This window comes from Cyprinodon tularosa, unplaced genomic scaffold, assembly GCF_016077235.1.
Source record: "Cyprinodon tularosa strain WSP-4 unplaced genomic scaffold, ASM1607723v1 ctg796, whole genome shotgun sequence".
NCBI lineage: Eukaryota > Metazoa > Chordata > Actinopteri > Cyprinodontiformes > Cyprinodontidae > Cyprinodon > Cyprinodon tularosa.
This window is the reverse complement of record NW_024039558.1, coordinates 354622-380935: the sequence shown is the minus strand read 5'-3', so window position 1 is coordinate 380935 and position 26314 is coordinate 354622. Positions and strand designations below refer to the sequence as shown.

At 40.7% G+C, this 26314-nt stretch overlaps 1 protein-coding gene across 1 annotated transcript in view; it reads right to left on the bottom strand.

Annotated features, from left to right (window-relative positions):
- slc6a8 (solute carrier family 6 member 8) overlaps positions 1-26314 on the bottom strand; it is a 57387-nt gene that overhangs the window by 15843 nt on the left and 15230 nt on the right. Inside the window, 8 exon segments of the mRNA XM_038271243.1 lie at positions 917-948; positions 951-1018; positions 1327-1383; positions 6205-6247; positions 8584-8610; positions 14068-14206; positions 14291-14561; positions 22410-22541. Coding sequence (XP_038127171.1) covers positions 917-948; positions 951-1018; positions 1327-1383; positions 6205-6247; positions 8584-8610; positions 14068-14206; positions 14291-14561; positions 22410-22541 — 769 coding nt within the window.

The following is a 26314-nucleotide window of genomic DNA, read 5'->3' as shown; positions in this document are numbered from 1 at the left end:
GTGTTTTTTTGTCATTTCAGGGGGTTTTCAGCAACATCAGTGTTTTGCAGACTTTTTTCAGTGTTTTTTCGTTTTTTCAGTTGTGTTAACCCTGTTTCAAAAGGGGCCTCCGATTGGTTTTCCCGATGGGTTTTTCAGTGTGTTTCGTTTTGGTTTTCAAGTCCCTTCAGTTTTTCAGTGGTTTTTCAAAAGTTTTCAGTTTTTGTTTACCCTTTTTCAGTGTTTTTTTCAGGGGGTTTTTTTCAGCATACTTCAGCGTGTTTTGGAGGGTTTCAGTGTTTTTCAGGTTTTTTTCAGAGTGCCCAGAAGGGTTTCAACAACTTCAGGTGTTTCAGGGCTTAGTCATTTTTCCCAGACGTTTTCCCGGGGTGTTTCGCTTTTTTTCCGCGTATTTTCAGTTTTTTAAAAAGGCGTTTTTTTCCCATTCGGGTTTTAGACACTTAGGTGTTTCAGGTGCCCTCGGTTGTTTTCATGTGTTTTCAGGGTCCCTTAAATTTGTGTTCCTGGAGTGTTTTCAGCTTATTTTCAGCGTTTACTTAGGTTGCCCTAAACTTATCCTTAATTTTTATCCCCGCGTTTTTCCCAGATTTTTCAAATGTCAGGTCAAAAAATCGTCAGGGTTGGTGGGGAAGGGGAATTTGGAGGAAAAAACCCAGGTGGGGTTTAAACATAAATTTTTGAAAGATTATGGACATTGAAAAGGGTTTTTGGGACTGTGTTTTTTTTTTTTGGAACTAGGGCTGATAAATGTTCTTAAAAAATAAAACCCCCCTTCTTTTTTTCTGGCGGGTTTCCCCCCTGGGTATTTTAAAGGTTCTCTAACAAAAAGGTTTAAGATGGGTGGATAGAGATAGATGGGTTTGGCTAAAATAGAGGGGGGTTTTCCCAAATTTTTTAAGCCCTGTGTTTTACTTTTTAGCAGTCATTGTTAAAGGGGTTTGGGTTGGCTTTAAAGCAGTCAGCGCTCCCAGTCCGAGGGCGTGGGAAAAAGAAAAATTGGGGGGGCCGGCATTTCCCCCCTGAAAAGGGTCAGAGGTCACAGGTGAGAAGTTTGCTGAGTTAAAAGCCAATAGTGGATATTGCAGAATTTGTTTGTTTAGGAGTCCATGATGGAGAAATATTTTCTAAAATAGCAGAAATGTTTTCCAAACAGTTTTCTGTTATTTCCTCTCAGATTTGAGATTAATTTAAAGCTGATTATGTGTTAAAAAAATACAAATAAAGATAAGTAAGATGCTTCAAATTTGAAAGCCCAAGGGTTTTCAAGGCGGGACTCATGTTTTGGCAGTTTTTTGGGGGGCCCCAAAGCTGCCAGCAGGGGGGACTAAACTGACCCTTTCTCCCATTTGGCCCCGTTGGTTTTGATGTAGTACATGATGCCACCTTTGGGGCTCCGGGCCCAAGAGTGACTCCTCGGACCGGGAAGGATGATGGGGAACCCACGTATGGAAACGGGGGGCATTGGTAAAACAATCTGAAACACAAAAACATGTTTTCTACAGGGGAAAATCCTCTTTCTGAGCTTCATTGGAAAAAAAACCTCTTTAAAAAAAATGAATTGGCCCCAAACCCTGCTGTTTAAAATGATTAAAATTTGAAACAATTGGGGGGTTTAACAAATGACTCGGGAAATTTTAAAAAACCATAACAAAAAACCTAGATAACTTTCACGCTGAAAGGGCTGGAAAATTCAAATTCGGGAAACCAGAGGGGTCGGAAAAATGAAAACCCCCGGGCGAGTTTGGGGGGGGCCCCCTTTTAGGAAGGCAAAGCCCAGTAGGGTCCCTTTTCCGGGGGCCTTTAAAAACCCATGGCCCGGGGTAAAAATTCGTGTCAATCCCATAATGGACCGGTTTTTTTTACCCTTAAAATACCCGAAAATTTTTTCCCCTTTTAAAAAAATAAGAAAAGGGGAAGCATTTTGTGCTTTGAAATTTGGGGGAGGGTGTCTGGGGCTTTTTTTTGAACGGGGTTTGGGGAAAGAACCCTTAAATTTGTCAGTTTTATTTCTGCCCCCCTACGTTTTGGCTTTAAAAGGGTATTATGGAAGGGGGGGCCCAAACCCCTTTCCCCCCCAAAAAAGCTAAAAAGTTTTTGTATTTTAAACCCCCCTTTCCTTTTAAAGGGGAAAAATGAAAGGGCGGGCCCCCCAAAGGTTGATAAAAAAAAACTAAACCCCAGTTCCAAAATCAATTAAATTTACGGGCCAAGGTTAGCCCTTTTGGGGACGGAAAAAAAAAGTTACCTTCATCCATCCATCCACCCATCATCCCTTAAACCAACCATTCCTTTTCCATCCACCCTTTCCATTCATCCACCCATCCCATACCATCATCATCATCCTTTCCACCCAAATTTAAATCCACCCAAACCCCACCCATCCATCCCCCAAAACCACACCCAAACCCCAACCCATCACCCAAACCCCATCCTTTCTCCATCCAAAAAACCCCCAAAAACCCCACCTCCACCCTCAATCCACCCAAAACACCCCCAAATTTTATCCTTTCCAACATCCCCCATCTTCCACCCTCCACCCAATCCACCCCTAAACCCCAAAATTTTCCCTTCCAAACCACCCACCCTTTCCCCTTTTCATTTTTTCCATCCATTTTCCTTTTCATCCACCCCACCATCCATCATCCAAAACACCCCATCACCCCTTTTCCATCCAATTTCCCAACCAAATCTATCCATCCCATCCACCCATCCTTTAAATCTATCCACCCAAACCCCACCATCTTTTCCATCCAACATCCATAAATCCACCCAAATCACCCATCTTTCCACCCATCTATCTATCCACCCAAACCCCATCCAATCCTTCTCCTTTTTCCATACCCATCACCCAATCCCCTCCAACCCAACCCCCAAATCTACCATCCTTCCACCATCTTTCCCCCCATCCATCATCCCATCCCTATCTTACCCCATCCAAACCCACCATTATCCATCCATCCCCCCTTTTCCCATCCATCCATCCACCCATCATCCAACACCCAAATATTATCCAAAAAACACCCAATTTCATCCACCCAAATCCACCATTTTCCATCCACCTTTCCCTCACCCCACCCTTTCCTTTTCCACACCCCATCCACCCTTTCCAACACCAAATCCATCCACCATCCATCCATCATACATCCCCCATCCCCCATCCATCATCCACCCTTTCACCCCACCAAATCCCAACCTTTCCTTCCATCCATCCACCCAAAGTCAAAATTTCAAAAAGAAAAAAAGTTTTTTGGGCATTATATTCTTTTTGACAAATAAATGAGATTTGGGACTTCCATAACACCCTTCCCCGTGAAAAAAAAAATTAAAATAAAAAATATTTTAAAAAATATTTTTTAGATTTTATTAAAAGGAAAGGAAATGAAAAACAGTTAAAAAAAAATATATAAAAAATATATAAAAGGAAATGAAAAACGGGTAAAAAGGAAAAATGAAAAACAGGGGAAAAAGGAAATTTTAAAAAAAAGTACTGGACAGATTGGGGGGGGGGGGGGATAGTGAAAAAAAGGTTGTAAAGTGCCCGCCCGGGCAGGTCGGAGTTGAGGGGGGGGCAAGGGCCCGGGGGGGGGAAAAAATTGAAAACCCGGGTTTGAAAAGTTTTTCCCGTCAGTCAGGTCGGATTTATTTGGGAAAGGGCGGCAATGGCCGGGGGGAAAAAAAAAACTGTTTTCTTAGTTTTGTTTCTAAACCTCATTTGCCTGTGGGGCCCCTTTCCCCAGAGGGAAAAAACGGGGTTTCAAAAAACAGGGTGGGGGGGGGTGGGAGCTTTTCCTTGGATAGAGGGCCGGATTGGGGAGGGAAAGGGGGGGGGTTTGGGGTTGCTGGGGGGGGGTTTTTCACAAGGGGTTAAAAAATCGCGGGGGCTTTTTTGCAACGACTTTTTCCTTTCTCCCGGAATTCCTTTAATTTTAAATCCCTAAAATAATAATTTACCTTAAAAGTTGAAAATTCCGGGCTTCCACCTTTTTCCCCAAAATCCTTCTGCCCCTTCCATTTTCCAAATTTGACCAAAGCCTTCCAGGCCCCTTTTTTCCCCTTCCTAGCTTGCTTTCCACCCCTGCCAGCACTGCCCCCAGCCTTTATATCCCCTTTTAACCCGCCTTCCTCTTACTCCCCTTCCCTCCACCAGCCTCCTAAAAACTAAATCTCTAATTCCATAATCCCAATTCTTCCTCCCACCCAAAGAACCTCCAAACCCCCTTTTCATAAATTAATAATTTCCCATTTTCCTGAATTAACCTTACGCCTCACCCATAAATCCAAATTTCAATAAATCCCTTCCCATTTTGAACCCTTTCCGGGAAGCCTTCCCACCCTTCCTCATTAAGCCAGAAATTTTCAAACAGCCATCCCTTCCTTTCCCACACCTCTCCATCCCCAAATGAAACCCTTTCATCCCTCCAACCTATCCACCATTCCCACCGCCTTTAACATTAGCCATTTAAATTTTCCATTTTTTAATCCCTTCCACCCTACTGCCTCCCAACCTTCCACCTTCCAGCAACCAACCATCCCACCAAAACCAAACCCTTTAAATCCCAATTCCCCCATCCAGAATCCACCTTTTTCACCACCACCATCATTCCCTTACCTTTCCTAAAAGCCAAAAAATTTTTAAACCATCCACCCAACCACCATCACCAGCCCCCAAATTTTTTAACCCACCCTTTCCAGACCCCAATAAAATTCCATCCTTTCTCGTACCCCTATCCACCTTTCCTCACCATCCACCTTCCTCCTTTCCTAATCCTTTGCCCTCCCCCAAACCCTTTTCAGTTCCAAAACCTTTCTCCTTACCAACCTTTCTCCATCCTGCACAAAAAAACCCCAATTAATAAACATATCCACCTTCCACACCTTAAAATCCATCCTCCCTAACCTTCCTCCCTCCCATGCCACCCAAAACCCCCAAATTTTCCCCCAACCCCGCCCCACCCTTTCCAAAACCTTAAAAATTTTCCCAAACCACCCAAACCCATTCTTCCACCAATAAACCTTTATGTTGCTCCTTCATATAACTCCAAACAACAATCCACAAACCAGGGGGGCCACCTTTGAAAACCCCCCTCTCCCCCAATCCACCATTCCAAACCAAACCTGTCTTCCACCCCCAACCAAAACCTCACCAATCCAAACCTCCTTTCCTTTCCCACCAATCCTTCCTTTCCAACCACCCAAAAATTGCAAAAACTTATCCATCCCCCTTCCCATTTTCCCTTCCCCCTTCTTTCCTCCATACCTTACCTTCCCAAAAATCCTTTCCCTTACTTGGGGGTTGTTTTTTTTATAAACCTTTCCCACCCTCCTTTTTCCATCAGAAATCAAAAATCCTCCACTCCTTCCTCCCCGTCCAACCACATACCCAACAGAAACCCTTGGGCCATAACCCTTAAACCTTACTTTCCACCTTCTCATTCCCACCCAAACCATCCTTTCCCTCCATCCCTAACCAAACCCAAATGCCCTTCAAACTTTCCACCCAAAACCTTCCTCCATCTCCATCCTTTAAACCACCTCCAAAACCCTAAATATCTCCACACCCATCCTCCTTTAAAAATACCCAGCCCCTTTTTCCAAACCACACCCCACCAAACACCTCCCAAAAATCCTGCCATCCCTTACACCTTTAACCATCTTAAATCCACCAGACCCCAGGTTGTAATCCATCCAACAAACTCCCTTTTCCATACTCCTAGTTGCCAGCCCAAATCCAAACCCTTTCCCCACCCCACCCTACTATACCCCATTTTCCTTCCACCCCAACCACTTCCCCAAATTCCTTTTCCTTCTTTCCCAATCCATTCCACCATCCTTCCACCTGCCCACCACCTCCTCCACCTTCCTTAATCACCGGGCCATCCACCCACCATCCTTCCTTCCCCTTCCACCCCTCTTTCCTCCCATCCCTTCCCACGCCCATCCAATAACTTCTCCTTCCTTCCCCAAACCACCACCATTTCCCAACAATAACCTTTCCCACACCATTTTCCCCTTTAAACCCCAACCTCCCCACCACCATCCCCAACATTTTCCCTTCCCACCCTTCCCCACCACTCCCTTTCCAATCCTCCTCCACACCCAACCATCCTCCCCCATCCCCCCAAACCCTCCCAAAATAATCCTCAAAACCTTCCTAATGATCCATCCTTCTTTTAACCTCTTACCTCACCAAATTTTTAAATCTACCCACCAAACCACTCATCCATCCAAACCAACTTACCTCCAGCACCTCCACCACCCCACCTTTCCATCTTCCTTCAGAACAACCTCCCCCTTTCACCCACCCACACCCCACCCACCTTTAAATATTCCTCTACCACAATATCCAAAAATTCCTCCTTCCCAAACCTTAACATCCCCCTCATCCTTACCCACCCTTTCCCACCTCCATCTTTTCTTCCACCTTTCCAGAGCAAACCTTCCATCCCCCAAGCCATTTTCCCTTAATAAAATCCTCCCCCAATCCCCCTTCTCCTCAGACCATCCACTCCTCCTTCCTAACACCACCCACCTTCACCCCAACCTTTCACCCTTAAATAACCAAAACTCAATCTTCCTCTCAACCACTCACCCAAATTTCCACCTTCCTGTCCAACCACCTTTCATCCATCCATCTTTCCCTTTTCCACCCAATCCGCCACCCCACCACCCATAAACCACCCCACCATCCCTTTCACCCCATCATCCACCCCAAACCCATCCCCACCATCCACCCAAACACCACCACCCCACCATATCCATCCATCCACCAACCCATTCATCCATCCACCCAAAACTTTCCACCAACCATCCTTCATCCTTCCATCCATCCACCATCCATCCCCCAAATCCATCTTTCCTTTCCATCCAAATCCCCCCTTCCACCCATCCACCCAAACCCCATCCCATCCCCCCTCCATTCCCCAAATCCATCACCCATCCATTTTCCATCCATCCTTTCCAAAAACATCCACCCCTCCCATCCCCATCCACCCACCACCCATCCCCCATCCATCCCCCAAATCCATCCATCTCCATCCATCCACCCACCCAAATTCCCCCCATCCATCCCATTCCAACCACCCAAATCCTCACCCAACCCATCCAACATCCCCCATCTATCCACCCTCCACCACCCCTTTCACCCAATCCCCCCATCCACCCAACCCTTCATCCCTTCCCCCCAATCCACCCATCCATCTTTTTCCATCCACCATCCACCCAAACCCACCCATCCACCCAAATCATCCATCCCCCATCCATCCACCATCCATCCAAACCCACCATCCTTTCCCATCTTTTTCCTTTCCACCCAAACCTACCCATCCAAAATCCACCTTCCCACCCATCATCCACCCCTTTAAAAATCCCCCAAATCCCTTCCACCCCCTTTCACCCACCCCACCCATCCCATCCACCCATCCATCCAAAACCCTCCTTTCCACCTTTCCACCCAAATTTCCATCCCCTTCCATCCACCATCATCCCCCATCCTCACCCCATCCCCACCCAACCCACCACCCATCAATCCATCCCCCCACCCAAACCCCATTTGCACCATCCATCCCCCAAACCCAAAAAACCAACATCCATCATTTTTTTCCACCCAGGGCCCCAACCCTTCACCCACCCCAATCCATCCCCCAAACCCAAACCCCATCCATCCACCCTTTTTCCTTTCCTTTGCACCACCCAATCCCCCACCATCCAAAATCCATCCATCCCCCCCATCCATAAACCCCCACCAAATCCATTCCCCCACCCCTCCACCCACCCTTTACCATCCATCCCATCCATCCACCCTTTCCCCCCACCACCCCTTTCCATCCATTCATCCTTCCCCAAACCCACCCTTTCATTTTCCATCCTTCCTTTCCAATCCCCCCCACCCCAACCATTTCATCCTTTCCATCCATAAATCCCCACCCATCCATCCATCATCCATCCTTTCCATTAAACCATCCTTTCCCCCTTTCCTTTCCCATTTTCAGTTGGACCAGCCAAATTATCCTTGAAGGTTCAACAGGGGCATTCAGACCATCAGCCCCCCCCCTCCACTCTGCGGCTCAACTAGCCTTTAGTAAACAGACCAATAGTGACCCCCACAGGAGACCTGGGAACTTGTCTCCATTACATTAAATTGTTTTGAGTGATCAACCAGGGATCACCACCATCAGAGAACATCTCATGTTCTCAATATGCTCTGATTGGATCAACCTGCTGTTCTAGATTACTGTTATCAGATGTCATTTCATAGCTGCTGGATGTAGAGCAGATTAAAACCTTCAGTTTATACCAAAGCGAGGAAATTCCCCTAATACTGTGATGTTTTCTCTGGACTCGCCCCTTCAGGGTTCTGGACCGTAACTAAAGCTGGTTACATAAGAGGGGCTAAGGAGGATGGGGGCAGAGACGTTCAGGGCTTCCTGCTGTTTTCTGACCTAAAACAACTCAACAAGGATGAGATCTAAGTGCAGGAGCTGAAACATCCGAGGGGATCAGGTGAAGGAAAATAAACCGGATACGAAGCGGTACGTGTTTCAGGACCACGGAGAGCAGCAAATCCGGGGAGCTGTAGCTGCGTGCAACGATTGAAAATATTGCAGTGTATGCCTGGTGCTGTCAGATGAGCATACCCGGTCAGACCAGCATACCCATAGTCAATACCTGTTTATCGCTTTAGTTTTGTATGAAAAAAATCGAAATAATAACTTTTTGGTGTTTTTAGAAGTGTATGGCGGTCTGACCTTGAATAGTTTTTTTTGTACATGAGTAAAGGGATGCACGCCCGTTGAGGTAGCTTAAAGTCTATTTTTCGTAGAAAACTAAAGGGATAAATGCAAATCTGACATCTTGCGCCAACGTATTGACTATAGGTATGCTGATCTGACAGTTATCTATAATAGACCCTGTGATTGCAGCTGCAGTGTGTGCGTCTGTTTCTATCACATTTGAAAGTCAAACTAACATGAAAATATCTGAGGTCAAAAAGGGGGCATTTGGGCGTGCAGGTGGCGCCGCGGTTAGCACGCATGACCCATGTATGGAGGCTTTAGTCCTTGACGCGGTCGGTCCGGGTTCGAATCCCACCTGTCTCTATCTCATACCCACTTTCCTGTCTGCTTACTGTCAAAAAACGAGCCATTAGTGCCATAAAAACTCAAAGACTCAAGACAAACAACGGTAGAATCTGTGACCATATAAGGACTGTCAGAAATATTAGAATTTTGGTGTAAAAAAAGGCTAATCTTTTTATTCTGTTTGAGGTAAACTTGTAATAAATTTTAATCTCATTACCACGTACACTCCTAGTGAAGTTAGGAGGATTTAAAAGGATTCGTGAAAAGACCCCCCTCCCCCCTCTGTTCCTCATGGTGTGTCAGGTTCTCTCGCCCTGCTGGGCTCAGCTTTAGGTCGCCTGCTGGTAACAGCAGCTCTCACTGCTTGTGTTGGGACTGAGAGTCGTGTGAGCATTGTGTGTAAAATCCTCTCAGTAGTTTTATGTGAATCTGAAAAAACTACATCGGCTAAAGAAAGCACTGGACAAAATCTTAATCTAGATAAGTCATTATTTCATAAAATAAGTGCATTTGTTATTGAATTTAGAAGGTAAAAGACATATTTTGCCAATGAAACAAGATAATTTACATTTAAAATAAGAAAATACAATTACATTGTCTTATTTCAAGTGCATTTTATCTAAATACCTTATTTTAAGAGTAAATATACTCATTCAATTGGCAAATCATCTCATTTATCTACTCAAATTAAGGGTAAATTCACTTAATTTGAGAAATTTTTACTTATTTCTTGATCTTTTTTCCAGTGAGACCCTTAATTTGAGTAGGTAAATAAGACAGTTTGCCAATGGAATGAGTATTTTTACTCTTAAAATAAGATCATTAGATAATATGCACTTGAAATAAGAACAAATTCACTTATTTTAAGAAAAACATGACTTATCTAGATTTAAATTGCTTCCAGTGCATAAATATCATGTGGATAAAATGTAGTCTTTTATGAAATCCTCCTTAATACTACATCAAAGATTTTATCAAAACTTAAGGGGAAAGTCCAAAGAAATGTTTTTAAATTTGCAAACTTAAGGCGTTAATTTAATGCAAAACAGGGTTATTTTAAGATGGTATTGATACAGGTGTAATGTACCGGAGGATTAGGGCCACTGAAAAAAAAAAAAGTTAACTGATTTTTACATTTTATTTCAGTTTAACATGGGAAAAAAGTCAGAATTCTTACTTTAATCTAAGAATTCTGACTTTAATCTCAGAATTCTGACTTTAATCTTAGAATTCTGATATTAAAGTCAGAATTCTGAGATTAAACTGAAATAAAATTTAAAAATCAGTTAACCTTTTTTTTTTTTTTCCAGTGGCCCTAATCCTCTTCCGTAGCAATGGAAGTGTTGCATTGTGCAAAAACAAAAAAATCTATACGTTAAAGCCGTGCATACATGGTAAAAAATGTTTTAAATTTTTTTGTTAAGTTCTTTTTTGTTGGTGTTATCAGTGTGATGCAGAGTCTGTCACTTAAGTTGGGTTTTTTCAACAGTTCAGCTGTCTGATGGTGGTGATGCTCCTGCTACAGTAGCAGACGACTTTCCTCTGTGTTTTTCTACTCTTATATTCTGTTTATATTCAGAACTTTGAAGGATCTCGTTAGTGAAATTTGTTGCATAATTAAACTTTATTTGCATATTATTTGCAAGTATCTATTTGATCTGTATGTATAATTCTGACTCTGTATGAAAACCTGGAAACATTTAGAAGAAATGAAGGGAACTGTGTTTAAGGACACATTTTTACCATCTGCTTTTAGCTCCAGAGGTCCGTCACTGTGACAGAGATTTTATTTACTACACTAAAATTTTTTTTAAATCTAAATAATAATAATTTTTATTAAAATAAGTGCATTTTTTCTTCATTTGAGGAGGTAAGTAAGACACTCTGCCAATGGAACAAGACAATTTACATTTTAAATCAGGAAAAAACAATTGCAATATTTATTTCAAATATATATTATCTAATTATCTTATGATAATTACTGGTAGAGATGCCTCCTTACGCTGCAAAGATGAACTAAAAATGAGTAAAACATTCTTAAATTAAGTAAATTCACCTTTAAATTGAGCGTTTTTACTCTTAAAATAAGTATAAAATAAGATAATTAGATATAATGCACTTGAAATAAGAGACCACAGTTGTTTCTTTTCATTTTAAATGTCAATTGCCTTATTCTATTGGCAAAGTGTATAACTTAACTGCTTCATTCAAGAAAAAATGCTCTTATTAGAAGAAAAATGAACAAATTTTTATGTTTTTAATATTCTTTTTTTTTGTTTCTGCATTTTTTATTTTTTTTATTTATTTATTTTTAATCCTGTAAAGCACTTTGTCTTTGTACTGAATTGTGCTATACAAATAAATTAGACTTGCCTTGCCTTGCCTTATTTAGATTTTATTTCTTTTGCAGTGTAAGAGTTAGTGAAATGTGTTGCATAATTAAACTTTACTTGCATATTTTGTGGAGTTTTCTCTGAATTCAGGATTATTTTAGCAAAGTAACAGATTGTAGCCGTTCACCTCTAACAGTTCTGCTGAGAGCAAAGGACAAACATCCTGCAGGAGCACTGGAAAAAAAAAATCGAAATCAAGATAAGTCATTTTTTTTTTTTTAAGTGCATTTGTTCTTCGATTGAGGAGGTAAAAGAGACATTTTGCCGATGGAACAAGACAATTTAGATTTAAAATAAGAAAACACAACTGCATTGTCTTATTTCAGGTGCATATTATCTAACTGTCTTATTTTATTGGCAAATCATCTTATTTACCTGTTCTTATTAAGGGTAAATACACCTAACTTAAGAAAGGTTTCACTTATTTCTAGATTGTTTTTGCAGTGTAATAGAAAGTTGTGAAGTAGACCCCAGCGGGTGAAACATTCAGCGTTCAGGGTTTCCTCGGCTCATCAGCTGCCATGTACGTGTTCAGGATAATAAGTTTGGTCTCCGTTCTGTTTTCTGAGATGGTTCTGGAACCTGGTGTCCTTGCAGCAGCTCGGCGCCGCTGCAGACGGAGCAGGTGGAGGAAGCGGGCCTCACTGCAGCACATGCACACATCCCAGTCACGTCCCACTGCAGACAAGCTGCCCTCCTATCAGCTGGCCAATCACATCCCGCCACCTCACAGGCCTCCCCGGTACATCACACCACTGACTCCCCCTCTCAGGTCGCTATAGCAACGCTGCACTGGTCATGTGACTGCAGCCTGATGACGCTCTTAGGTCTCTGATCAGGATGAATAGAGAAATGTTGCACAGACTGGAAAATATACAGTTATACCATCTGTTAGACTAATAAGTAAATTAAATAAATATTTGCCATATGAGCATTAATGGCTACAGATGTTAATGAATATTCCCAGTTTTTACCCAATCTTAAAGTGTTGGTTTTATATTCATAGTAGTTTTTGTAATTGTTGGGTTAAAGGATTCATAACCTGGTTATTACATAAACAATCCGTCTGAAAATTTCCTTTAAATTCCTCTTTTATAATTTTTAGAAGAAAAAAGAATTAAACACAGTTTATTTGGACTCATGAAGTTATTCATAGGAATATGTCTCGTATGTAATACTGATCTCTATTTATTCACTGGATTGCTGATTGACCCAAAAAAGTGAAGCCACTGTCCGCCATGTTGGTACTCCCCACTCCCACGGAGAAGCCCAGTAAAAAAACCTCCCTGTGCAGCACCTGGCTGCTAAAACCAGCAGTTTTCTGTCTGCAGGAAGACATTCCACTGGTAATTTCCCAGTCAGTAGATGAACTAAGCAATAAATCCATCTATAGCCGATGGATCCTATAGTTTAGTCTGCAGACTAACTTTAGTCTGGCTGAGTTAGACGTTGACATTGGGTCTAACGTTAGAAAATAGAAAGTAATTCACTGTGAAATGTTAATGTGATCATTCTTTATTAAGTGGATGATGCTGTAGTTTTTGTAGAGTTTATTGTATTTCTTATTTGAAATATTAATATTATCAATATTAATTTTTACAGTGTGAAGTTAAGCAGGACAGGTTTATGTTTAAGATATTTATTTTATTCAGCAAACTTTGTTATTTTGTATTAAAATGAATTGTTTTCCATGTGTTCGTGTCACTCACAAATATACATCTAATTCAAAACAGATTTGAGTCAAATAGTAAAAAAAAAATTTATTTCACACACAAAAGGGTGCTAAAAAAAATAAAATCAGCACACCAGAAGGGGTGAAGACAATCGGGTCAGCTTGAGTTGTCCCTTTTTTTTCAGGGAGTTTGCAACCCTACCAACAATTCCTTTTTAAACATCAATCTTTCGACTAAAATATTCTTTCTGTTATGATTTGTGGACATTAAGATCTAAAGAGAAGCATCATCCCCTGGTCAGACCCTGTAATTCACTTAAAGGGTGAAACGATATGCTAGAGGGGGTCACTGCAGTGGCTGGAAGTTGGAGGGGATTCTGCTGAGAGTTGGAGGGAAGTGGGCGGCCATTTTGAAAGGCTGCTATTGTAAACGCATCATTAAAATAAGTAAATGTAACATTTATTTATCTGTGTATCTGTATCTTTAAATAGATACCTATATGTATTTTTAATGGCAGCCAGTCTGGATCACTGTTATTTTTTGCAAACCCGTTCATCCAGGCTCTAATGTTAATAGACGGGGCCGCCTGTGGAGCTGGTTGACAGTTGCCTTTTGTATCTATGCTTCTTTTTCTATGTCTGCTTCTGTCTCCTTGAACCCCAGTGGGCCTCAGCAGATGGCCGCTCACACTGAGCCTGGTTCTGCTGGAGGTTTCTTCCTGTTAAAAGGGAGTTTTTCCTCTCCACTGTCGCTACAAGCATGCTTAGTGTGATAGGACCACAGCTCTAACTAAGCCTCTCTGAACGTATATCCTGTGGCTGAAACCATGAAAAGTTCAAAGGTCAGTCATTTGGTTTCTTCGCTCCACTGGAGTTAATATTCTAGTTTTAAACAGAATAAAAAACAATCATTAAGCGTATTGACGCTTACCTTTCCGGTGGATTTCACTCCTTTCCAGACGCAGAAATAAACCAGAATCCAGACGGTTATCAGACACAAGATCAGCTCCCAGTTAAACTCCCCGGGTTCATCCAGACCAGACGAGATGTTCAGCACCTTGTTCCTGCACAGTGAGAGGACAGAAGGCAGCTATGGTTTACGGAGACGATGCTAACGCCGACCCAGCCGCACCCAAAAGAGAACTCACTCCCAGAACTCAATGATGGGCGAGCGTGCGTCGGCCAGGTCCGAGCAGGTCAGGTTCCCGCTGCCGACCGTGGTGTTGGCCAGGCTAGAGTTCTTGCAGTCCTGGTGGTGGAAGATCTCCAGGCAGTTACGCGTGTTCCAGTCGTTTTCACAGTTGGACCACGGAAGGGTGGAGGTAAAAGACTTGACCAGGTAGTAGAAGCCCCAGGCCAGGACCATGATGTAGTAGGTGTTACAGAAGAACACGATGACCATGGAGGCGTAGCCGAGACCTGCAGAGAACACAGCGGGTTCAGCAAAGCCGGCTGTGGGGTACGCTGATCTGTTAGTCTATAAATCCTGCATGGCTTTGCTCCAAAATACATTACAGACTGTTTGGCAGTGGATCGACAGCCAGACCTCTCAGGTCTCCTGCTTCAAATCTACTCTGCAGAACCAAATGTGGAGAAGCAGTTTTTATGGCTCATTTATCTGGAATAAAATTCCAGAAAACTGTAAAAGTGCTAAAACTGAAGCTGCTTTAAAGATAAGATTAAAAACACCTTAGTTTATCACCTGTTATGTTATTCTTATACATTTTCCTGCGTCCACGTTTGTTTCTGTAATGTTTTTGCTGCTGTAAACACCAGAATTTCCCCATTGTAGGACAATAAAGGGATTTTCTATTCTATTCTAGAGCCGCCTTTCACCTTGATATATTAGATATATAGTCTATCAGTTAAACTCACAGTCCAAATTTTCTTTAGCTGCCTAAATCACTGCAAAAAAAAGAAGAAAGATTAGGAAGTCATTTTTGCTGATCTAACAGAACACAGATCAGCATACCAGTCAAAACGCATGCACAAGACGTCAGATTTGCATACGTGGATGCTAGTCAAATTTATCCCTTTAGTTTTGTACGAAAAATATACTTTAAACTACCTCAACGGGCGTGAATCCCTTTAGTCAAAGTACAAAACTAAAGGGATAAATGGGTTCGAAACCCAATTTTTTTGTATTAAAATATATATTTTTTTGGTCTGATGTCATTTTCTTATCTAAAACTTCTTGTTTTCATGAAGGCAGAAAATAAAACAAATGGCTATTGGATAAAAAATAAAATCTGTGTAGAACTATTCTGTTTAGTTGATTTAACTGACATTTTTAAAAAATGAAAATGACTTTATACCAATATGATGGGATAACCTGATCTGACCTCTAGGACGACCTGAAGCATTAAGGTACTGGGAAATAAACTGGATCAAACCTCCTGAAACCAGAACCAGCTGCTGCCGTTGTTTAAGGATCGTAAACCCTTTTAATGTTTGACTCCACTAAGCCTGAAAGAACTAGGTTAACTTTGCTCGCTTGTAAATACCATGTTGTCATGGTTACAGTAATAAACCAGCACTTTAGGTTAAAATCCAACTAAGATGATTCCGGAGAAAATATCTTCTTTTACACAAGTTTATTTGAAAAGCAAAGATGCGGTTGGAAACAGACGCTACTTCCTCTCCCAAAAAATGTGCTAAAGCCTCCAAAGAAAAGCTAGAAATCTATCTGGATAAACAGATCATTCTTTTTAATTGATTTAATTTTAGAAAATTAAGAGCAGAAAATTCCAACTTCTGGTTCCGCTAGAAAATCCTCTATGTTAAAAGAAGGTTTTTCCTCTCCACTGTTACCAAATGCATGTTTGGTATAAGGGATTGCTGCAGAGTCAGTGACTTGATGCAGGAGCTGGGTTTCAAGTAGAAAACTTTCCAAGGATGATATGATTAAAATGATTTGATTAGATGTCATTTAAGGCAATAAATTGTGACCTTTGACCCAAATATTAGCTTAGCTTCAGACATTTTAAATTATTCTTCAAGTCAACATTCAGCTCTTGGATTGTAATGATGCTCCATGCAGGTTTCTCTCTCCTAAAACCCGTCAATGTAACATAAGAGGGTCGGACTTGTCACTGAATGGGTCATGTGACCCAGAGCGCCGCTTTACATCAGTCTGAGCTCCACTTAAACACAAGAGCGAACCAGTGGCGTCTGGCCAATAGAGGGCGCCCCCACCCACAAAAATTAAAAATTTACATTTAATATATTTCAAAATATATTAATACATACACATTTCTTAGATGTGCAAGATACATGTTTAATCTTTAATGACTAGTAAAGCATCATTAAATTTTTCATCAAATTGGTGACGTATTTCTGCCCTAGGGAGCAAAAATCTTTGCCCATTTACTCTGGTTAACAGCTCCTCTGCAATACAGAAGGAGAGGTGAGCTCAGGCCGCAGCTCTGGTGCACCCTGAGGTGACAGGAAGTGTATTTGCTCACCATCTCCCGCCACAGCGCAGAAGTTTTGCGGGTGATTGACAGGTTGAGTCGCGGGAGTTGGAGACGCATCAGAGAGAGAGAGAGAGAAATGGTGCAAGAAACGTTCTTTTTCAGGACCTGGTTTAGCAGCAAGGCTAGGTTAACTGCGTGCAGCGAGGCTAACTGCCTTCAGCGAGGCTAACTGCATGCAGCGAGGCTAACTGCGTGCAGCGAGGCTAACTGCGTGCAGCGAGGCTAACTGCGTGCAGCGAGGCTAACTGCATGCAGCGAGGCTAACTGCGTCCAGCGAGGATAACTGCATGCAGCGAGGCTAACTGCGTGCAGCGAGGCTAACTGCCTTCAGCGAGGCTAACTGCGTGCAGCGAGGCTAACTGCGTGCAGCGAGGCTAACTGCCTTCAGCGAGGCTAACTGCCTTCAGCGAGGCTAACTGCCTTCAGCGAGGCTAACTGCGTGCAGCGAGGCTAACTGCCTTCAGCGAGGCTAACTGCGTGCAGCGAGGCTAACTGCATGCAGCGAGGCTAAGACTTTATCCTGCTTTCCCTGCCTCCTTTTTCAAACGTCAGGATCTGATCCAGCGTGGATAAAGGCAGCTAGGACTGATTTAAAGCACTTTGTAGAAAAGGAAAAGAAGAGTGAACAATCAGGGATTCACATGGAAAATAATAGAATCTAGTCTACTTTTTCTAGATGTTTGTTAATTTGCATAGTTGCTCTTAAATAAACACATTCTCAGAAAAGAAATAGTTTTTTTATATAAAAAAAAATATAAAGCTAACTAATAGCTTTTCCAATATTAAACTGGTACATAATTTTTTTTAGGTTTGTGACACAATAGGTTAGGACCATGCAGAAAACGGCCTCAGAAGGGCAAGATTTATGGACAAAAAGTAAACCTGTACATGAAATTATGTTTTGTTTTTATAAAGTGTTTTATAATGTTGTTTTTTTTGTTGTTGGCATTCATATAAATATACTGCTGTGATAACTTAGTATAGGTTTGAATGTTTTTTTGTATATGTCTATTTTGAATTTATAGCCCCTTCTGGGGAAAAACAATCCCACCAGCCGCCACTGGAGCTAACTGAGCTAACAGCTGTTTGCTGTTTCTGGTTCTCTGGTTACAGAATCTAAACCTTTCCATCAAAAATACACATTTTTCCAAACACATCCAGAGAATGTTTATAGTGCCTGAAAAAAGGGTTGATCTTCTGAAAAGACGTATAAAAATAATTGCTTTATAATTTTTAACATGTACAGAATATATATTTACTTCTGGTTATGATGCAAATGTCAACAAGAAAGGCTTCTGCACCAACATGAAATGGAAATGAAGCTAAATGACAGAGCTGAGAAAAGCTTCTGTTTTAGTTTCATTTCTCAGATTAAAGCCAAACAAACAAAAAGAATCAAAACATGGCAGAGCATCGGTCAAGCTTTAGAGCTTTGGTGCCAATTAGCGCATAAAAGGAGCTGAGAAGAAACGCAGAGGTTGCTGCTTCCTGTCTTCCAGAGGACCGTCTACTTCTGCAGCAAAGTTTAGCACAATGTAAAAATCTCCTGATTGGGTCAAAAATCCTGTTTGTTAATCCTGCTATTATTGGAATGGTTAATAAACTCAAGTTAGGAAAGGAGAAAGTTAATTTCCTCTCCACTGTTTTCACATGCATGCTCAGGAGGGGGGATTGCTGTAAAGGCAGTGACTGGACGCAACCTGAGACCTGGAACCTTTTAGCAAAGGGAAAAATAAACAAACACTGGGAAATGATGGGATTGGTTCGGATAAATAAAGTAGATTTGTTTTTTTAAAGCCATGCAGTAAATAAGTCAGAGCTGCAGGTGGCGCTGTGAACCCCTGCTCCCCAAATCTAAACGCATAACGATAGGAAGCATCAATGCTTAAAAGGCGACCATAATGCGTTCATATAACCATGGCAACAATGCTTCAGACACTGCTGGGTTGAAGCCGGCAGACTTGGAGTCAGAAACTTGATGCTATTGTTTCTGTTCCCTGGATTTGGGTCAGATGATTATGGTTTGGCTTCAACTCGCCTCCTCAGAGGTCACACCAAGGTCAGAGTGATAAACAGAGTTATAAGTGTAGCTGTAAACATTCAGAAGTGTCTTTATCAACGAGGAAATGTGTAAAGCTAATAGAGAAAGTGACAGAAGGGGGGGTTGGACGAGATGATTTATTATCTGTGTGTGTGTGTGTGGGGGGGGGGGGGGGGGGGGTAATCTTTCCAGCCGTGTCTTCAGACACGTACAGATCAGATATTATCACCTGCAGATAAACCTTGACTAGAAGGTGAATGTTCTGTTTATTGGCTGAAGTTTCTGCACAGATTCACATAAACTGTTTACTGGGAGGATCTGATCAGGTTGTCCTCAGTCAGGTGAACTTCATGCTGACCTGAAGCAGATAAAAAAAACATTTCATTTCACCTTGAATTCCAGAATTCCTCCTGACCCGCCCCCCCCTCACTGTTTAGAGAAGACGTGAAGATAAGGAGCTCCAAGATACAGAGGCGTCAAGTAACAAAGTACAGACACTTTGTTACCTTACTGAAGTAGAAACGTTGGCTCTCTATACTTTACTGGAGTCAACTTTTTAATTCTGCTCCTTACATTTTAAAAATAGACTCATTAGTTTTGTTTCATTTGAGCTCATTTTCATTACAGCCTGTTGGTTTTTAAGAATAAAAACCATCAAAATTATTAGTTTCATCCAGACATTTTTTTTTTGTAGTTGGACTCGGTGTTGCCCCAACTTATTCTTTTTTTTTTTTTTTTTTGCCCCAACTTATTCACCACAAACCAAAAATAAATATTTTTTTTGAAGGATGATGCAAAGTTAGATGTGAAACCGTTTAATTAGTTATAAAACTAAGAAAAAAACGAAGAAAATGAAGCCAAGAGGAATGCTCTGATCTTTATATTGGAGAAACAGCCTCTCCACAGGCGCATGGCCCAACACAGAAGAGCGCCCTCCTCTGGACAAGACTGTGCGGTTAATATACACCTTTTTTTTTGACAGATTGGCGGAATGAGCGGCTGAGATCTTTAAAATGGCGACATACATGAAGTTCAAATCAAATCCACTCAGGCAAGTACAAGTCAATAATTGTAAATTAAACAAAGTCAGGTTTAAACATTAACAATTGTCTCGAATTTTACGTGGAAACAAACTGGACGAGGAGACCTTGACGAGCCTGGAGAGCTACCTGGACGAGTGTTTTGACATCATAATGGGGAGAACTAGAAATCCCACTTCCACAGGTGCACCATCATTCAAACGCTGCTGGTCTACCTCAACAAGTGCTGCTTCTACTTTGCCTCCAGACAGGAGCAACAGTGACGTCCTGGAAACCATTGACAAAAAGCTAACGAGCCGTGACGCCCGTCTCGCCTCGGTAGAAGTCCCACATAAAGCCCTGAGAGAGTCGCTGTAATACAGCCAAGCGCAGCTAGCCTCCGTTACCGCAGAGAACGAAGCCGCGAAGGTCACAGAGGGGACGATCTAGCTGTCCGGCGAAAATAAGAAGATGAACGAATCTTCTGGACATTCAGTCGCGGACTATTAGAGACATCCTGGAACAGCAGCAGCAGGATCCCAAGGTGACAATCCGTGAGTTCCTTCAGCAGAAGCTAAAACCTGCCAGATCAGGTAAAAAACATCCCATTTCATCGGGTTCACCGGCTTGAAGGTAAGAAGCCTGATAAAGCCTTTCCTCGACCAATTGTGGCTAAGTTTGAACACTATAAACAAAAAGAGCAGGTCAGGAGTCGGGAAAGAGATCTGAGAGGAACGGATTTCAGCGTTAATGAACAGTTTCCAAAGGAAATCCTACATCGTAGGCGTTTGCTATTCCCAATCAGGCAGAAATACATTACTGGAGGCGTTAAAGGACATTCTTTTGAGGACCAGAATGTCCACATTTTGGACAAAGAAGACAGGTGGTTTGAGAGGGGCGTAAAGGAAGCTTTCAAAAACCTACAATGCAGCGATAGAGTTGATTCCTTCCCGCTATCATTGCAGCCCCAACCCCTTTACAGGAGAACAGAAGACCTCACCTATTCAGCCAGGCCAGCAATCCCATTTAACGACCCCCCTTTCAGAGACATAGACAGGTATGGGGCATTGCAGGCTAACAAAGAAGCCAAACGACCGCCATTCCAAAGGGGGGGACCCGTTCATCCGTTTCTATTTGCATGTTTTCTAAACAAAAACCAGGCTTTGTTTTTGGTCCACTCTATAGAGCTATTTCTGACATTTTGAATTGAAAAACCTACCTGGATGGGAAGAGAAACGTCTTCAAACTTGGAAACAAAGTCCAGTGGATTGTTTTTTACTTTTTTTAGAATGACTATGAGCTTGATGACTGAATAATTTCACCAGCAGTAGTATTTAAACTTCTACTGGAGTGATAAACATGAATATTTTTTACATTGTGGGCTTCATGTATTTCGATGGTCGTCCTTTTTTTCAAAGGGTTTTGTTTTAAGCATCACTTTTGATCATATTCTATAAGACCTAGTTCTACGTTCAGGTCAGATATTCAAACTACACAGTTGATGGTCAAAATTCTCAAAAGTTGGAGTAATTTTCACAGCTTCAAACTCAACTTATGGAGGATAAAAAGTGCCAAAATTAAATAAATAAATGCAGCATTAAATAAATAATTAAATGCATCAATAATTAATTCAATGTGGAATTAAATAAATAAATAAATGTGTCATTCATTAATTAAAACCACGTCACTAATATAAAGTGCCACAATTAAATAAATAAATACAGCGATAAACAATTAATTAAATGTGCAATTCATTAAATAAATAAGGAATTAAAAATATAAATATGTCATTAATTTAATAAAATACGTCTTAATTTTATTAAAATATATATATATATAATTATTTCAGTGTGCATTTAATTATTTCATGGTCCTGTGTCGCAGTGCATCGAAACCATTAAAAGAATCTGTCAAACTCACCCATCAAAGTTAGGGGGCGGGGTTATCTAACACCTGATTGGTCACCCTGCACATTAAGGCGGAGCAAATCGATTACAGAGACTCGATTCACGTTAACCCCGCCCCCTAACTTTGATGGGTGAGTTTGACAGATTCTTTTAATGGTTTCGATGCACTGCGACACAGGACCATGAAATAATTAAATGCACACTGAAATAATTATATATGTTTTTAATAAAATGAAGACATATTTTATTAAATTAAAGACACATTTATATATTTAATTCCTTATTTATTTAATGAATTATTAGTGACGTGGTTTTAGTTAATGAATGACACATTTATTTATTTAATTCCATATTTAATTAATTATTGACACATTTAATTATTTATTTAATGCTGTATTTATTTATTTAATTTTGGCACTTTTTATCCTCCATATCAACCAGCCGACTTATATCAATGAAGCTGTTCCAGAACCACTGATATAAATGCATGATACCTGATGTGGCATCAGATATAAGGAATTGCTGCGGTGCAGTGCAGGTGAATGTCTGCTAACTCTGAAGGCTCATCCAGGTGCAGCAATGACTAACTGCAACCAGGTAGTTTTCCTTCTTTTGTTAACCACAATAAAGACTGAAAAGTCAAACGTTTTATGATTTTCTATGGTATTATAATCAGTGCGAAGAGTCAAAAAATGAACTTTTCACATCTCTTTAAACATTGTGAGAATCTTAATATAATGTTACAGGAACCACGCTACCAGTTGCCCCACTGGAAACACTGGTATGGCAGTTCGTCAGAAGTTCTGTTGGGATTTTATTGTCACCTTTGAAGAGCGGAGCGATGTTCCACACATTGATGCTGCCGGCCTTCATGAACTGACCGAGCGCGATCTCCAGGAAGAAGATGGGTATTCCTCCCACGAAGACGATCAGCAGGTACGGGATGAGGAAGACACCTGCAGGAGACCGACAGCCAGAAAGGAATCAGTCTGATGAGCAGTCAGAATAAGACAGTTTATTTCTATGTTAAGGAAGTTTAAATTAGCAGTAGGAGGAGCTCCATGTTCAAGGTTGTTTTTTTTTCCCCCTAGAAAGGTAATAATACTTAAAAACTTAATATCATTAAAAAATATATAAACTTAAATGAATTCTGTATGAACTGGTCTCAGTTATTAGCGCTGCCAGGAATTAGGGGCCCCGTGAAACACATTGATATTGCACCCACCCCACACACACCCACACACACATGTTGTGTCACAATATCCTTGTGGGGACCTTCCATTGACTTCCATTCATTTCCCACTAATTCATATGGCCTAACCGTGACCCTTGCCCTAACCCTAACCATTACCGACACATACCTATCCCTAAACCTAACCTAAACTCAATTCACACTTTAGTCCTAAACCTAACCCCCACCCCAAGAAGAGAAACTTTCCTTATGGGGACCAGTTGTTTGTCCCCACAAGTACCTATGAGTCCCCAAAATGTAGCATATTCCTAGGAAATTGTCCCCACCAGGTATTAAAGACATGGCCACACACACACACACACACAAGTAAATTATGCAATCTTTAAAACTGCTATAAAGATGCACTAAAGAGTATCATTTACATTGTTAATGTGACTATTATTGTAAATTTTCTACAAAGGAAAATGATCATAACCTGAAAAAGTTAAATATACCTATCAGAGGTCGACGTCAAGGATTTTTACCACCTGCCCTTTGGGCAAGTGACTTTCACATTTCATTTGCCCAGAAACAATTTTTACCTGCCCAGTATAATGTTTGATAAATATAGTTCCTAATATTCATTTTTTGTATATATATCAATGAAACATGTTTGTTTTTTAAATGTAGTTTGTAATTCAGTATTTTTTACGTTTCCAGGTTCCTGGTGTGTATCTGCATGCGTCAGATAATGAACTCAAGCCTACATTACCGTGTTAACATGCTTTTCAATCCTTCCTGCACATTCTTTTCAAACTAAACTTTGCTTTAAACTGTTGTGTGCTTGGAAAAATATTAATTGTAATGTTAAAAATCTAAAAAAAAAACTTGACAGGTTAAAAACTTAAGATAAATCACAAGATAGAAGTCAATGTCACAAATGAATAACTTTTATTTTAGAGTCACGGTATGTTTATACAAGATAATACTATTAATATAATGTGACTTTTCTAGAGAATCATTATACATAGTTATTTTATTCAGGGTTTCCACAGTCTGACATCATTTCAGGATTCCCTGACTTTTAACTGACTCAGGATTAGTTTTCCCTGACAAAATAAATGCAGCCGTTTGTAAGGGTGTGCAAAATAATCGTCATGGCGATGCATCGTGATTCTAATTTTTGTGATCTACTGCATCGATTCTTGAAGGCAAGAATCGATTATTTAAAAATAAATAAATAAATAAATAAATAAATAAATAAATAAAATACATGAATGGTTGGCGCACATCAGCCAAACCAAGTGTAATACAACTTCCAGTCCAGCAGATGTCGCTGCAGATGTGTAAACGCCCGCTGCTTTGTGTCACCAATATTTCCGGCTGCGGGATACTGCGACGAGTCATATGAAATAAAACATGGAGGACACTATGAAAATTCGCCCCGCGGCTCCATCACATTTCAAATCAGATGCTTGGATGCATTCTGGCTTTAAAAACAAAGAAGGTAAAAATGAAATTGATATGATGCACGTAATTTGCAAAAGGGGAAATATACATTTGAATGTTTTCGTTTCATTGGTTTAAAGGACCACTGAGGCCATGTAAACGGCACTGATTATCCTTATTTTGTTATTTTAAGTTTGATGAATCCTCAGATCTTTTTGTCAGTGTGTCCACGCCAGTAATAGTAATATTTCTGTCCAGTATTTGTTTTCATGGCAACACCTTTAAAAGTCGTTTAAATAAATACAGCTATGTATGAATTCAGTTGCTTTCAGTTATGTATCGATTGGAAGACACGATCCAGATCACACCCAGCCAGTCAGCCACTGGTAAGGGTGGGATCTTTTTCTTACATTCTTCAGTGAAAATATCGCAATGCATCGCAATATTTCAAGTATCATGATGCATCGTGATAGAATCGCATCGTGGCATGTGAATCGTGATTCGAATCGAATCATGACTTCTTTGCCAATACCCACCCCTAGCCATTTGTCGTTTTGGTAACTATGTCAACATTACCGCTAGGTGGAAAAAAAAACACGCCATCTGGCGGAAAATCACCCGGCTTTTTCAAATCACGCGAGAATGTGTTTAAAACAACAAAAATGGCGCCGGCAGCGCTTCTGGGTCGTTTTCATCGAATGTCGTGATTTTAAAGTAATTTTGAGTGATAAATACATTTTTTTTGCGATCATTGCACTTGCCCGGCGGGCAAAAGCAATAAAGTTTGTACTCTCCCGACAATAAAAGCGACTTGCCCCGGGCGATCGGGCGATGGTTAACATCGAGTTAACATGTTTCACTAAAACGTTATTAAAGGACAGGTTATTTTATGCTGGTCCTGACAACTAATTTATAGATGTCTTTCAATGGTATAAAATGGTATAATATAATATGATGCTGGTGAAGATTTTCAGTCATCCAGGTTATAGTCATTCCAAAAAAGTTAAAAATAATCCAGTGGACTTTGTTTCCAAGTTTGATTGTGATTTAAAATGAGCGCTGAGAGGAAATACGCAAAGAAGAAAAGGTTTAATTTTACCCTGCAAAGGAGAACAACACAAACAGAACATCAAGTCTTCCCAAGAGAAACACTTCAGTTCATCAAAGACATAAATTTAGTCAAATAAACATTTCAGACAAATGTTTTCCATTCACACCAGAACCACGTGGGAACCTTGAACATGATAAATACATGTTTATCTATGTTTCCCCCTTATCTAAACTATGGACACTGGAAAAACGATCTAGAAATATGAAAAAATGTCTTAAATTAAGTGTATTTACCCTTAATTTGAGTAGGTAAATTAAATGATCTGCCAATGGAATGAATATTTTTACTCTTAAAATAAGATAATTACATAAAATGCACTTGAAATAAGACCACACAATTGTATTTTCTTCATTAAAATGTAAATTCTCTTGTTCTATTGGCAAAATGTCATTTTTACCTCCTTGATCCAAGAACAAATGCACTTATTTTAAGAAAAAATTACTTATCTAGATTTTTATTTTTTCCAGTCGAGGAATCTTCTTCTTTTCTCACCTCCTTCCTTTTCCTACATACTAGCGTAACGAATGAAACAAGGCTTCTAAATAATCAGTCAGAAATAGCGTTTAGTTCCAGGTTTTATCCAGCAGCCCAACAAAGCCTGGTTTTAGTTTAGAAAACATGCAAATAGAAACGGATGAACGGGTCCACCCCTTTGGAATGGGGGCCGTTTGGCTTTTTTGTTAGCCTGCAATGCCCCATACCTGTCTATGTCTCTGAAAGGGGGGTCGTTAAAGGGAATTGTTATCCTGGCTGAATAGGCAGGGTCTTCTGTTCCCCTGTAAAGGGGTTGAGGAAGCCAAACAACCCCCATTCCAAAGGGGTGGACCCGTTTGCCGGTTCAATTAGCATGTTTTCTAAACAAAAATAAGGCTTTGTTTTTGGTCCACTCTATAAAACCTGGAAGGAGAAAACAGTTCTGGTTTGTTTAAAACTGCAGGTATATATAGTGGTCTGTATTATAAGGCTTTACCTTCAGTTTAGTTCTGTAGTGTGACCAA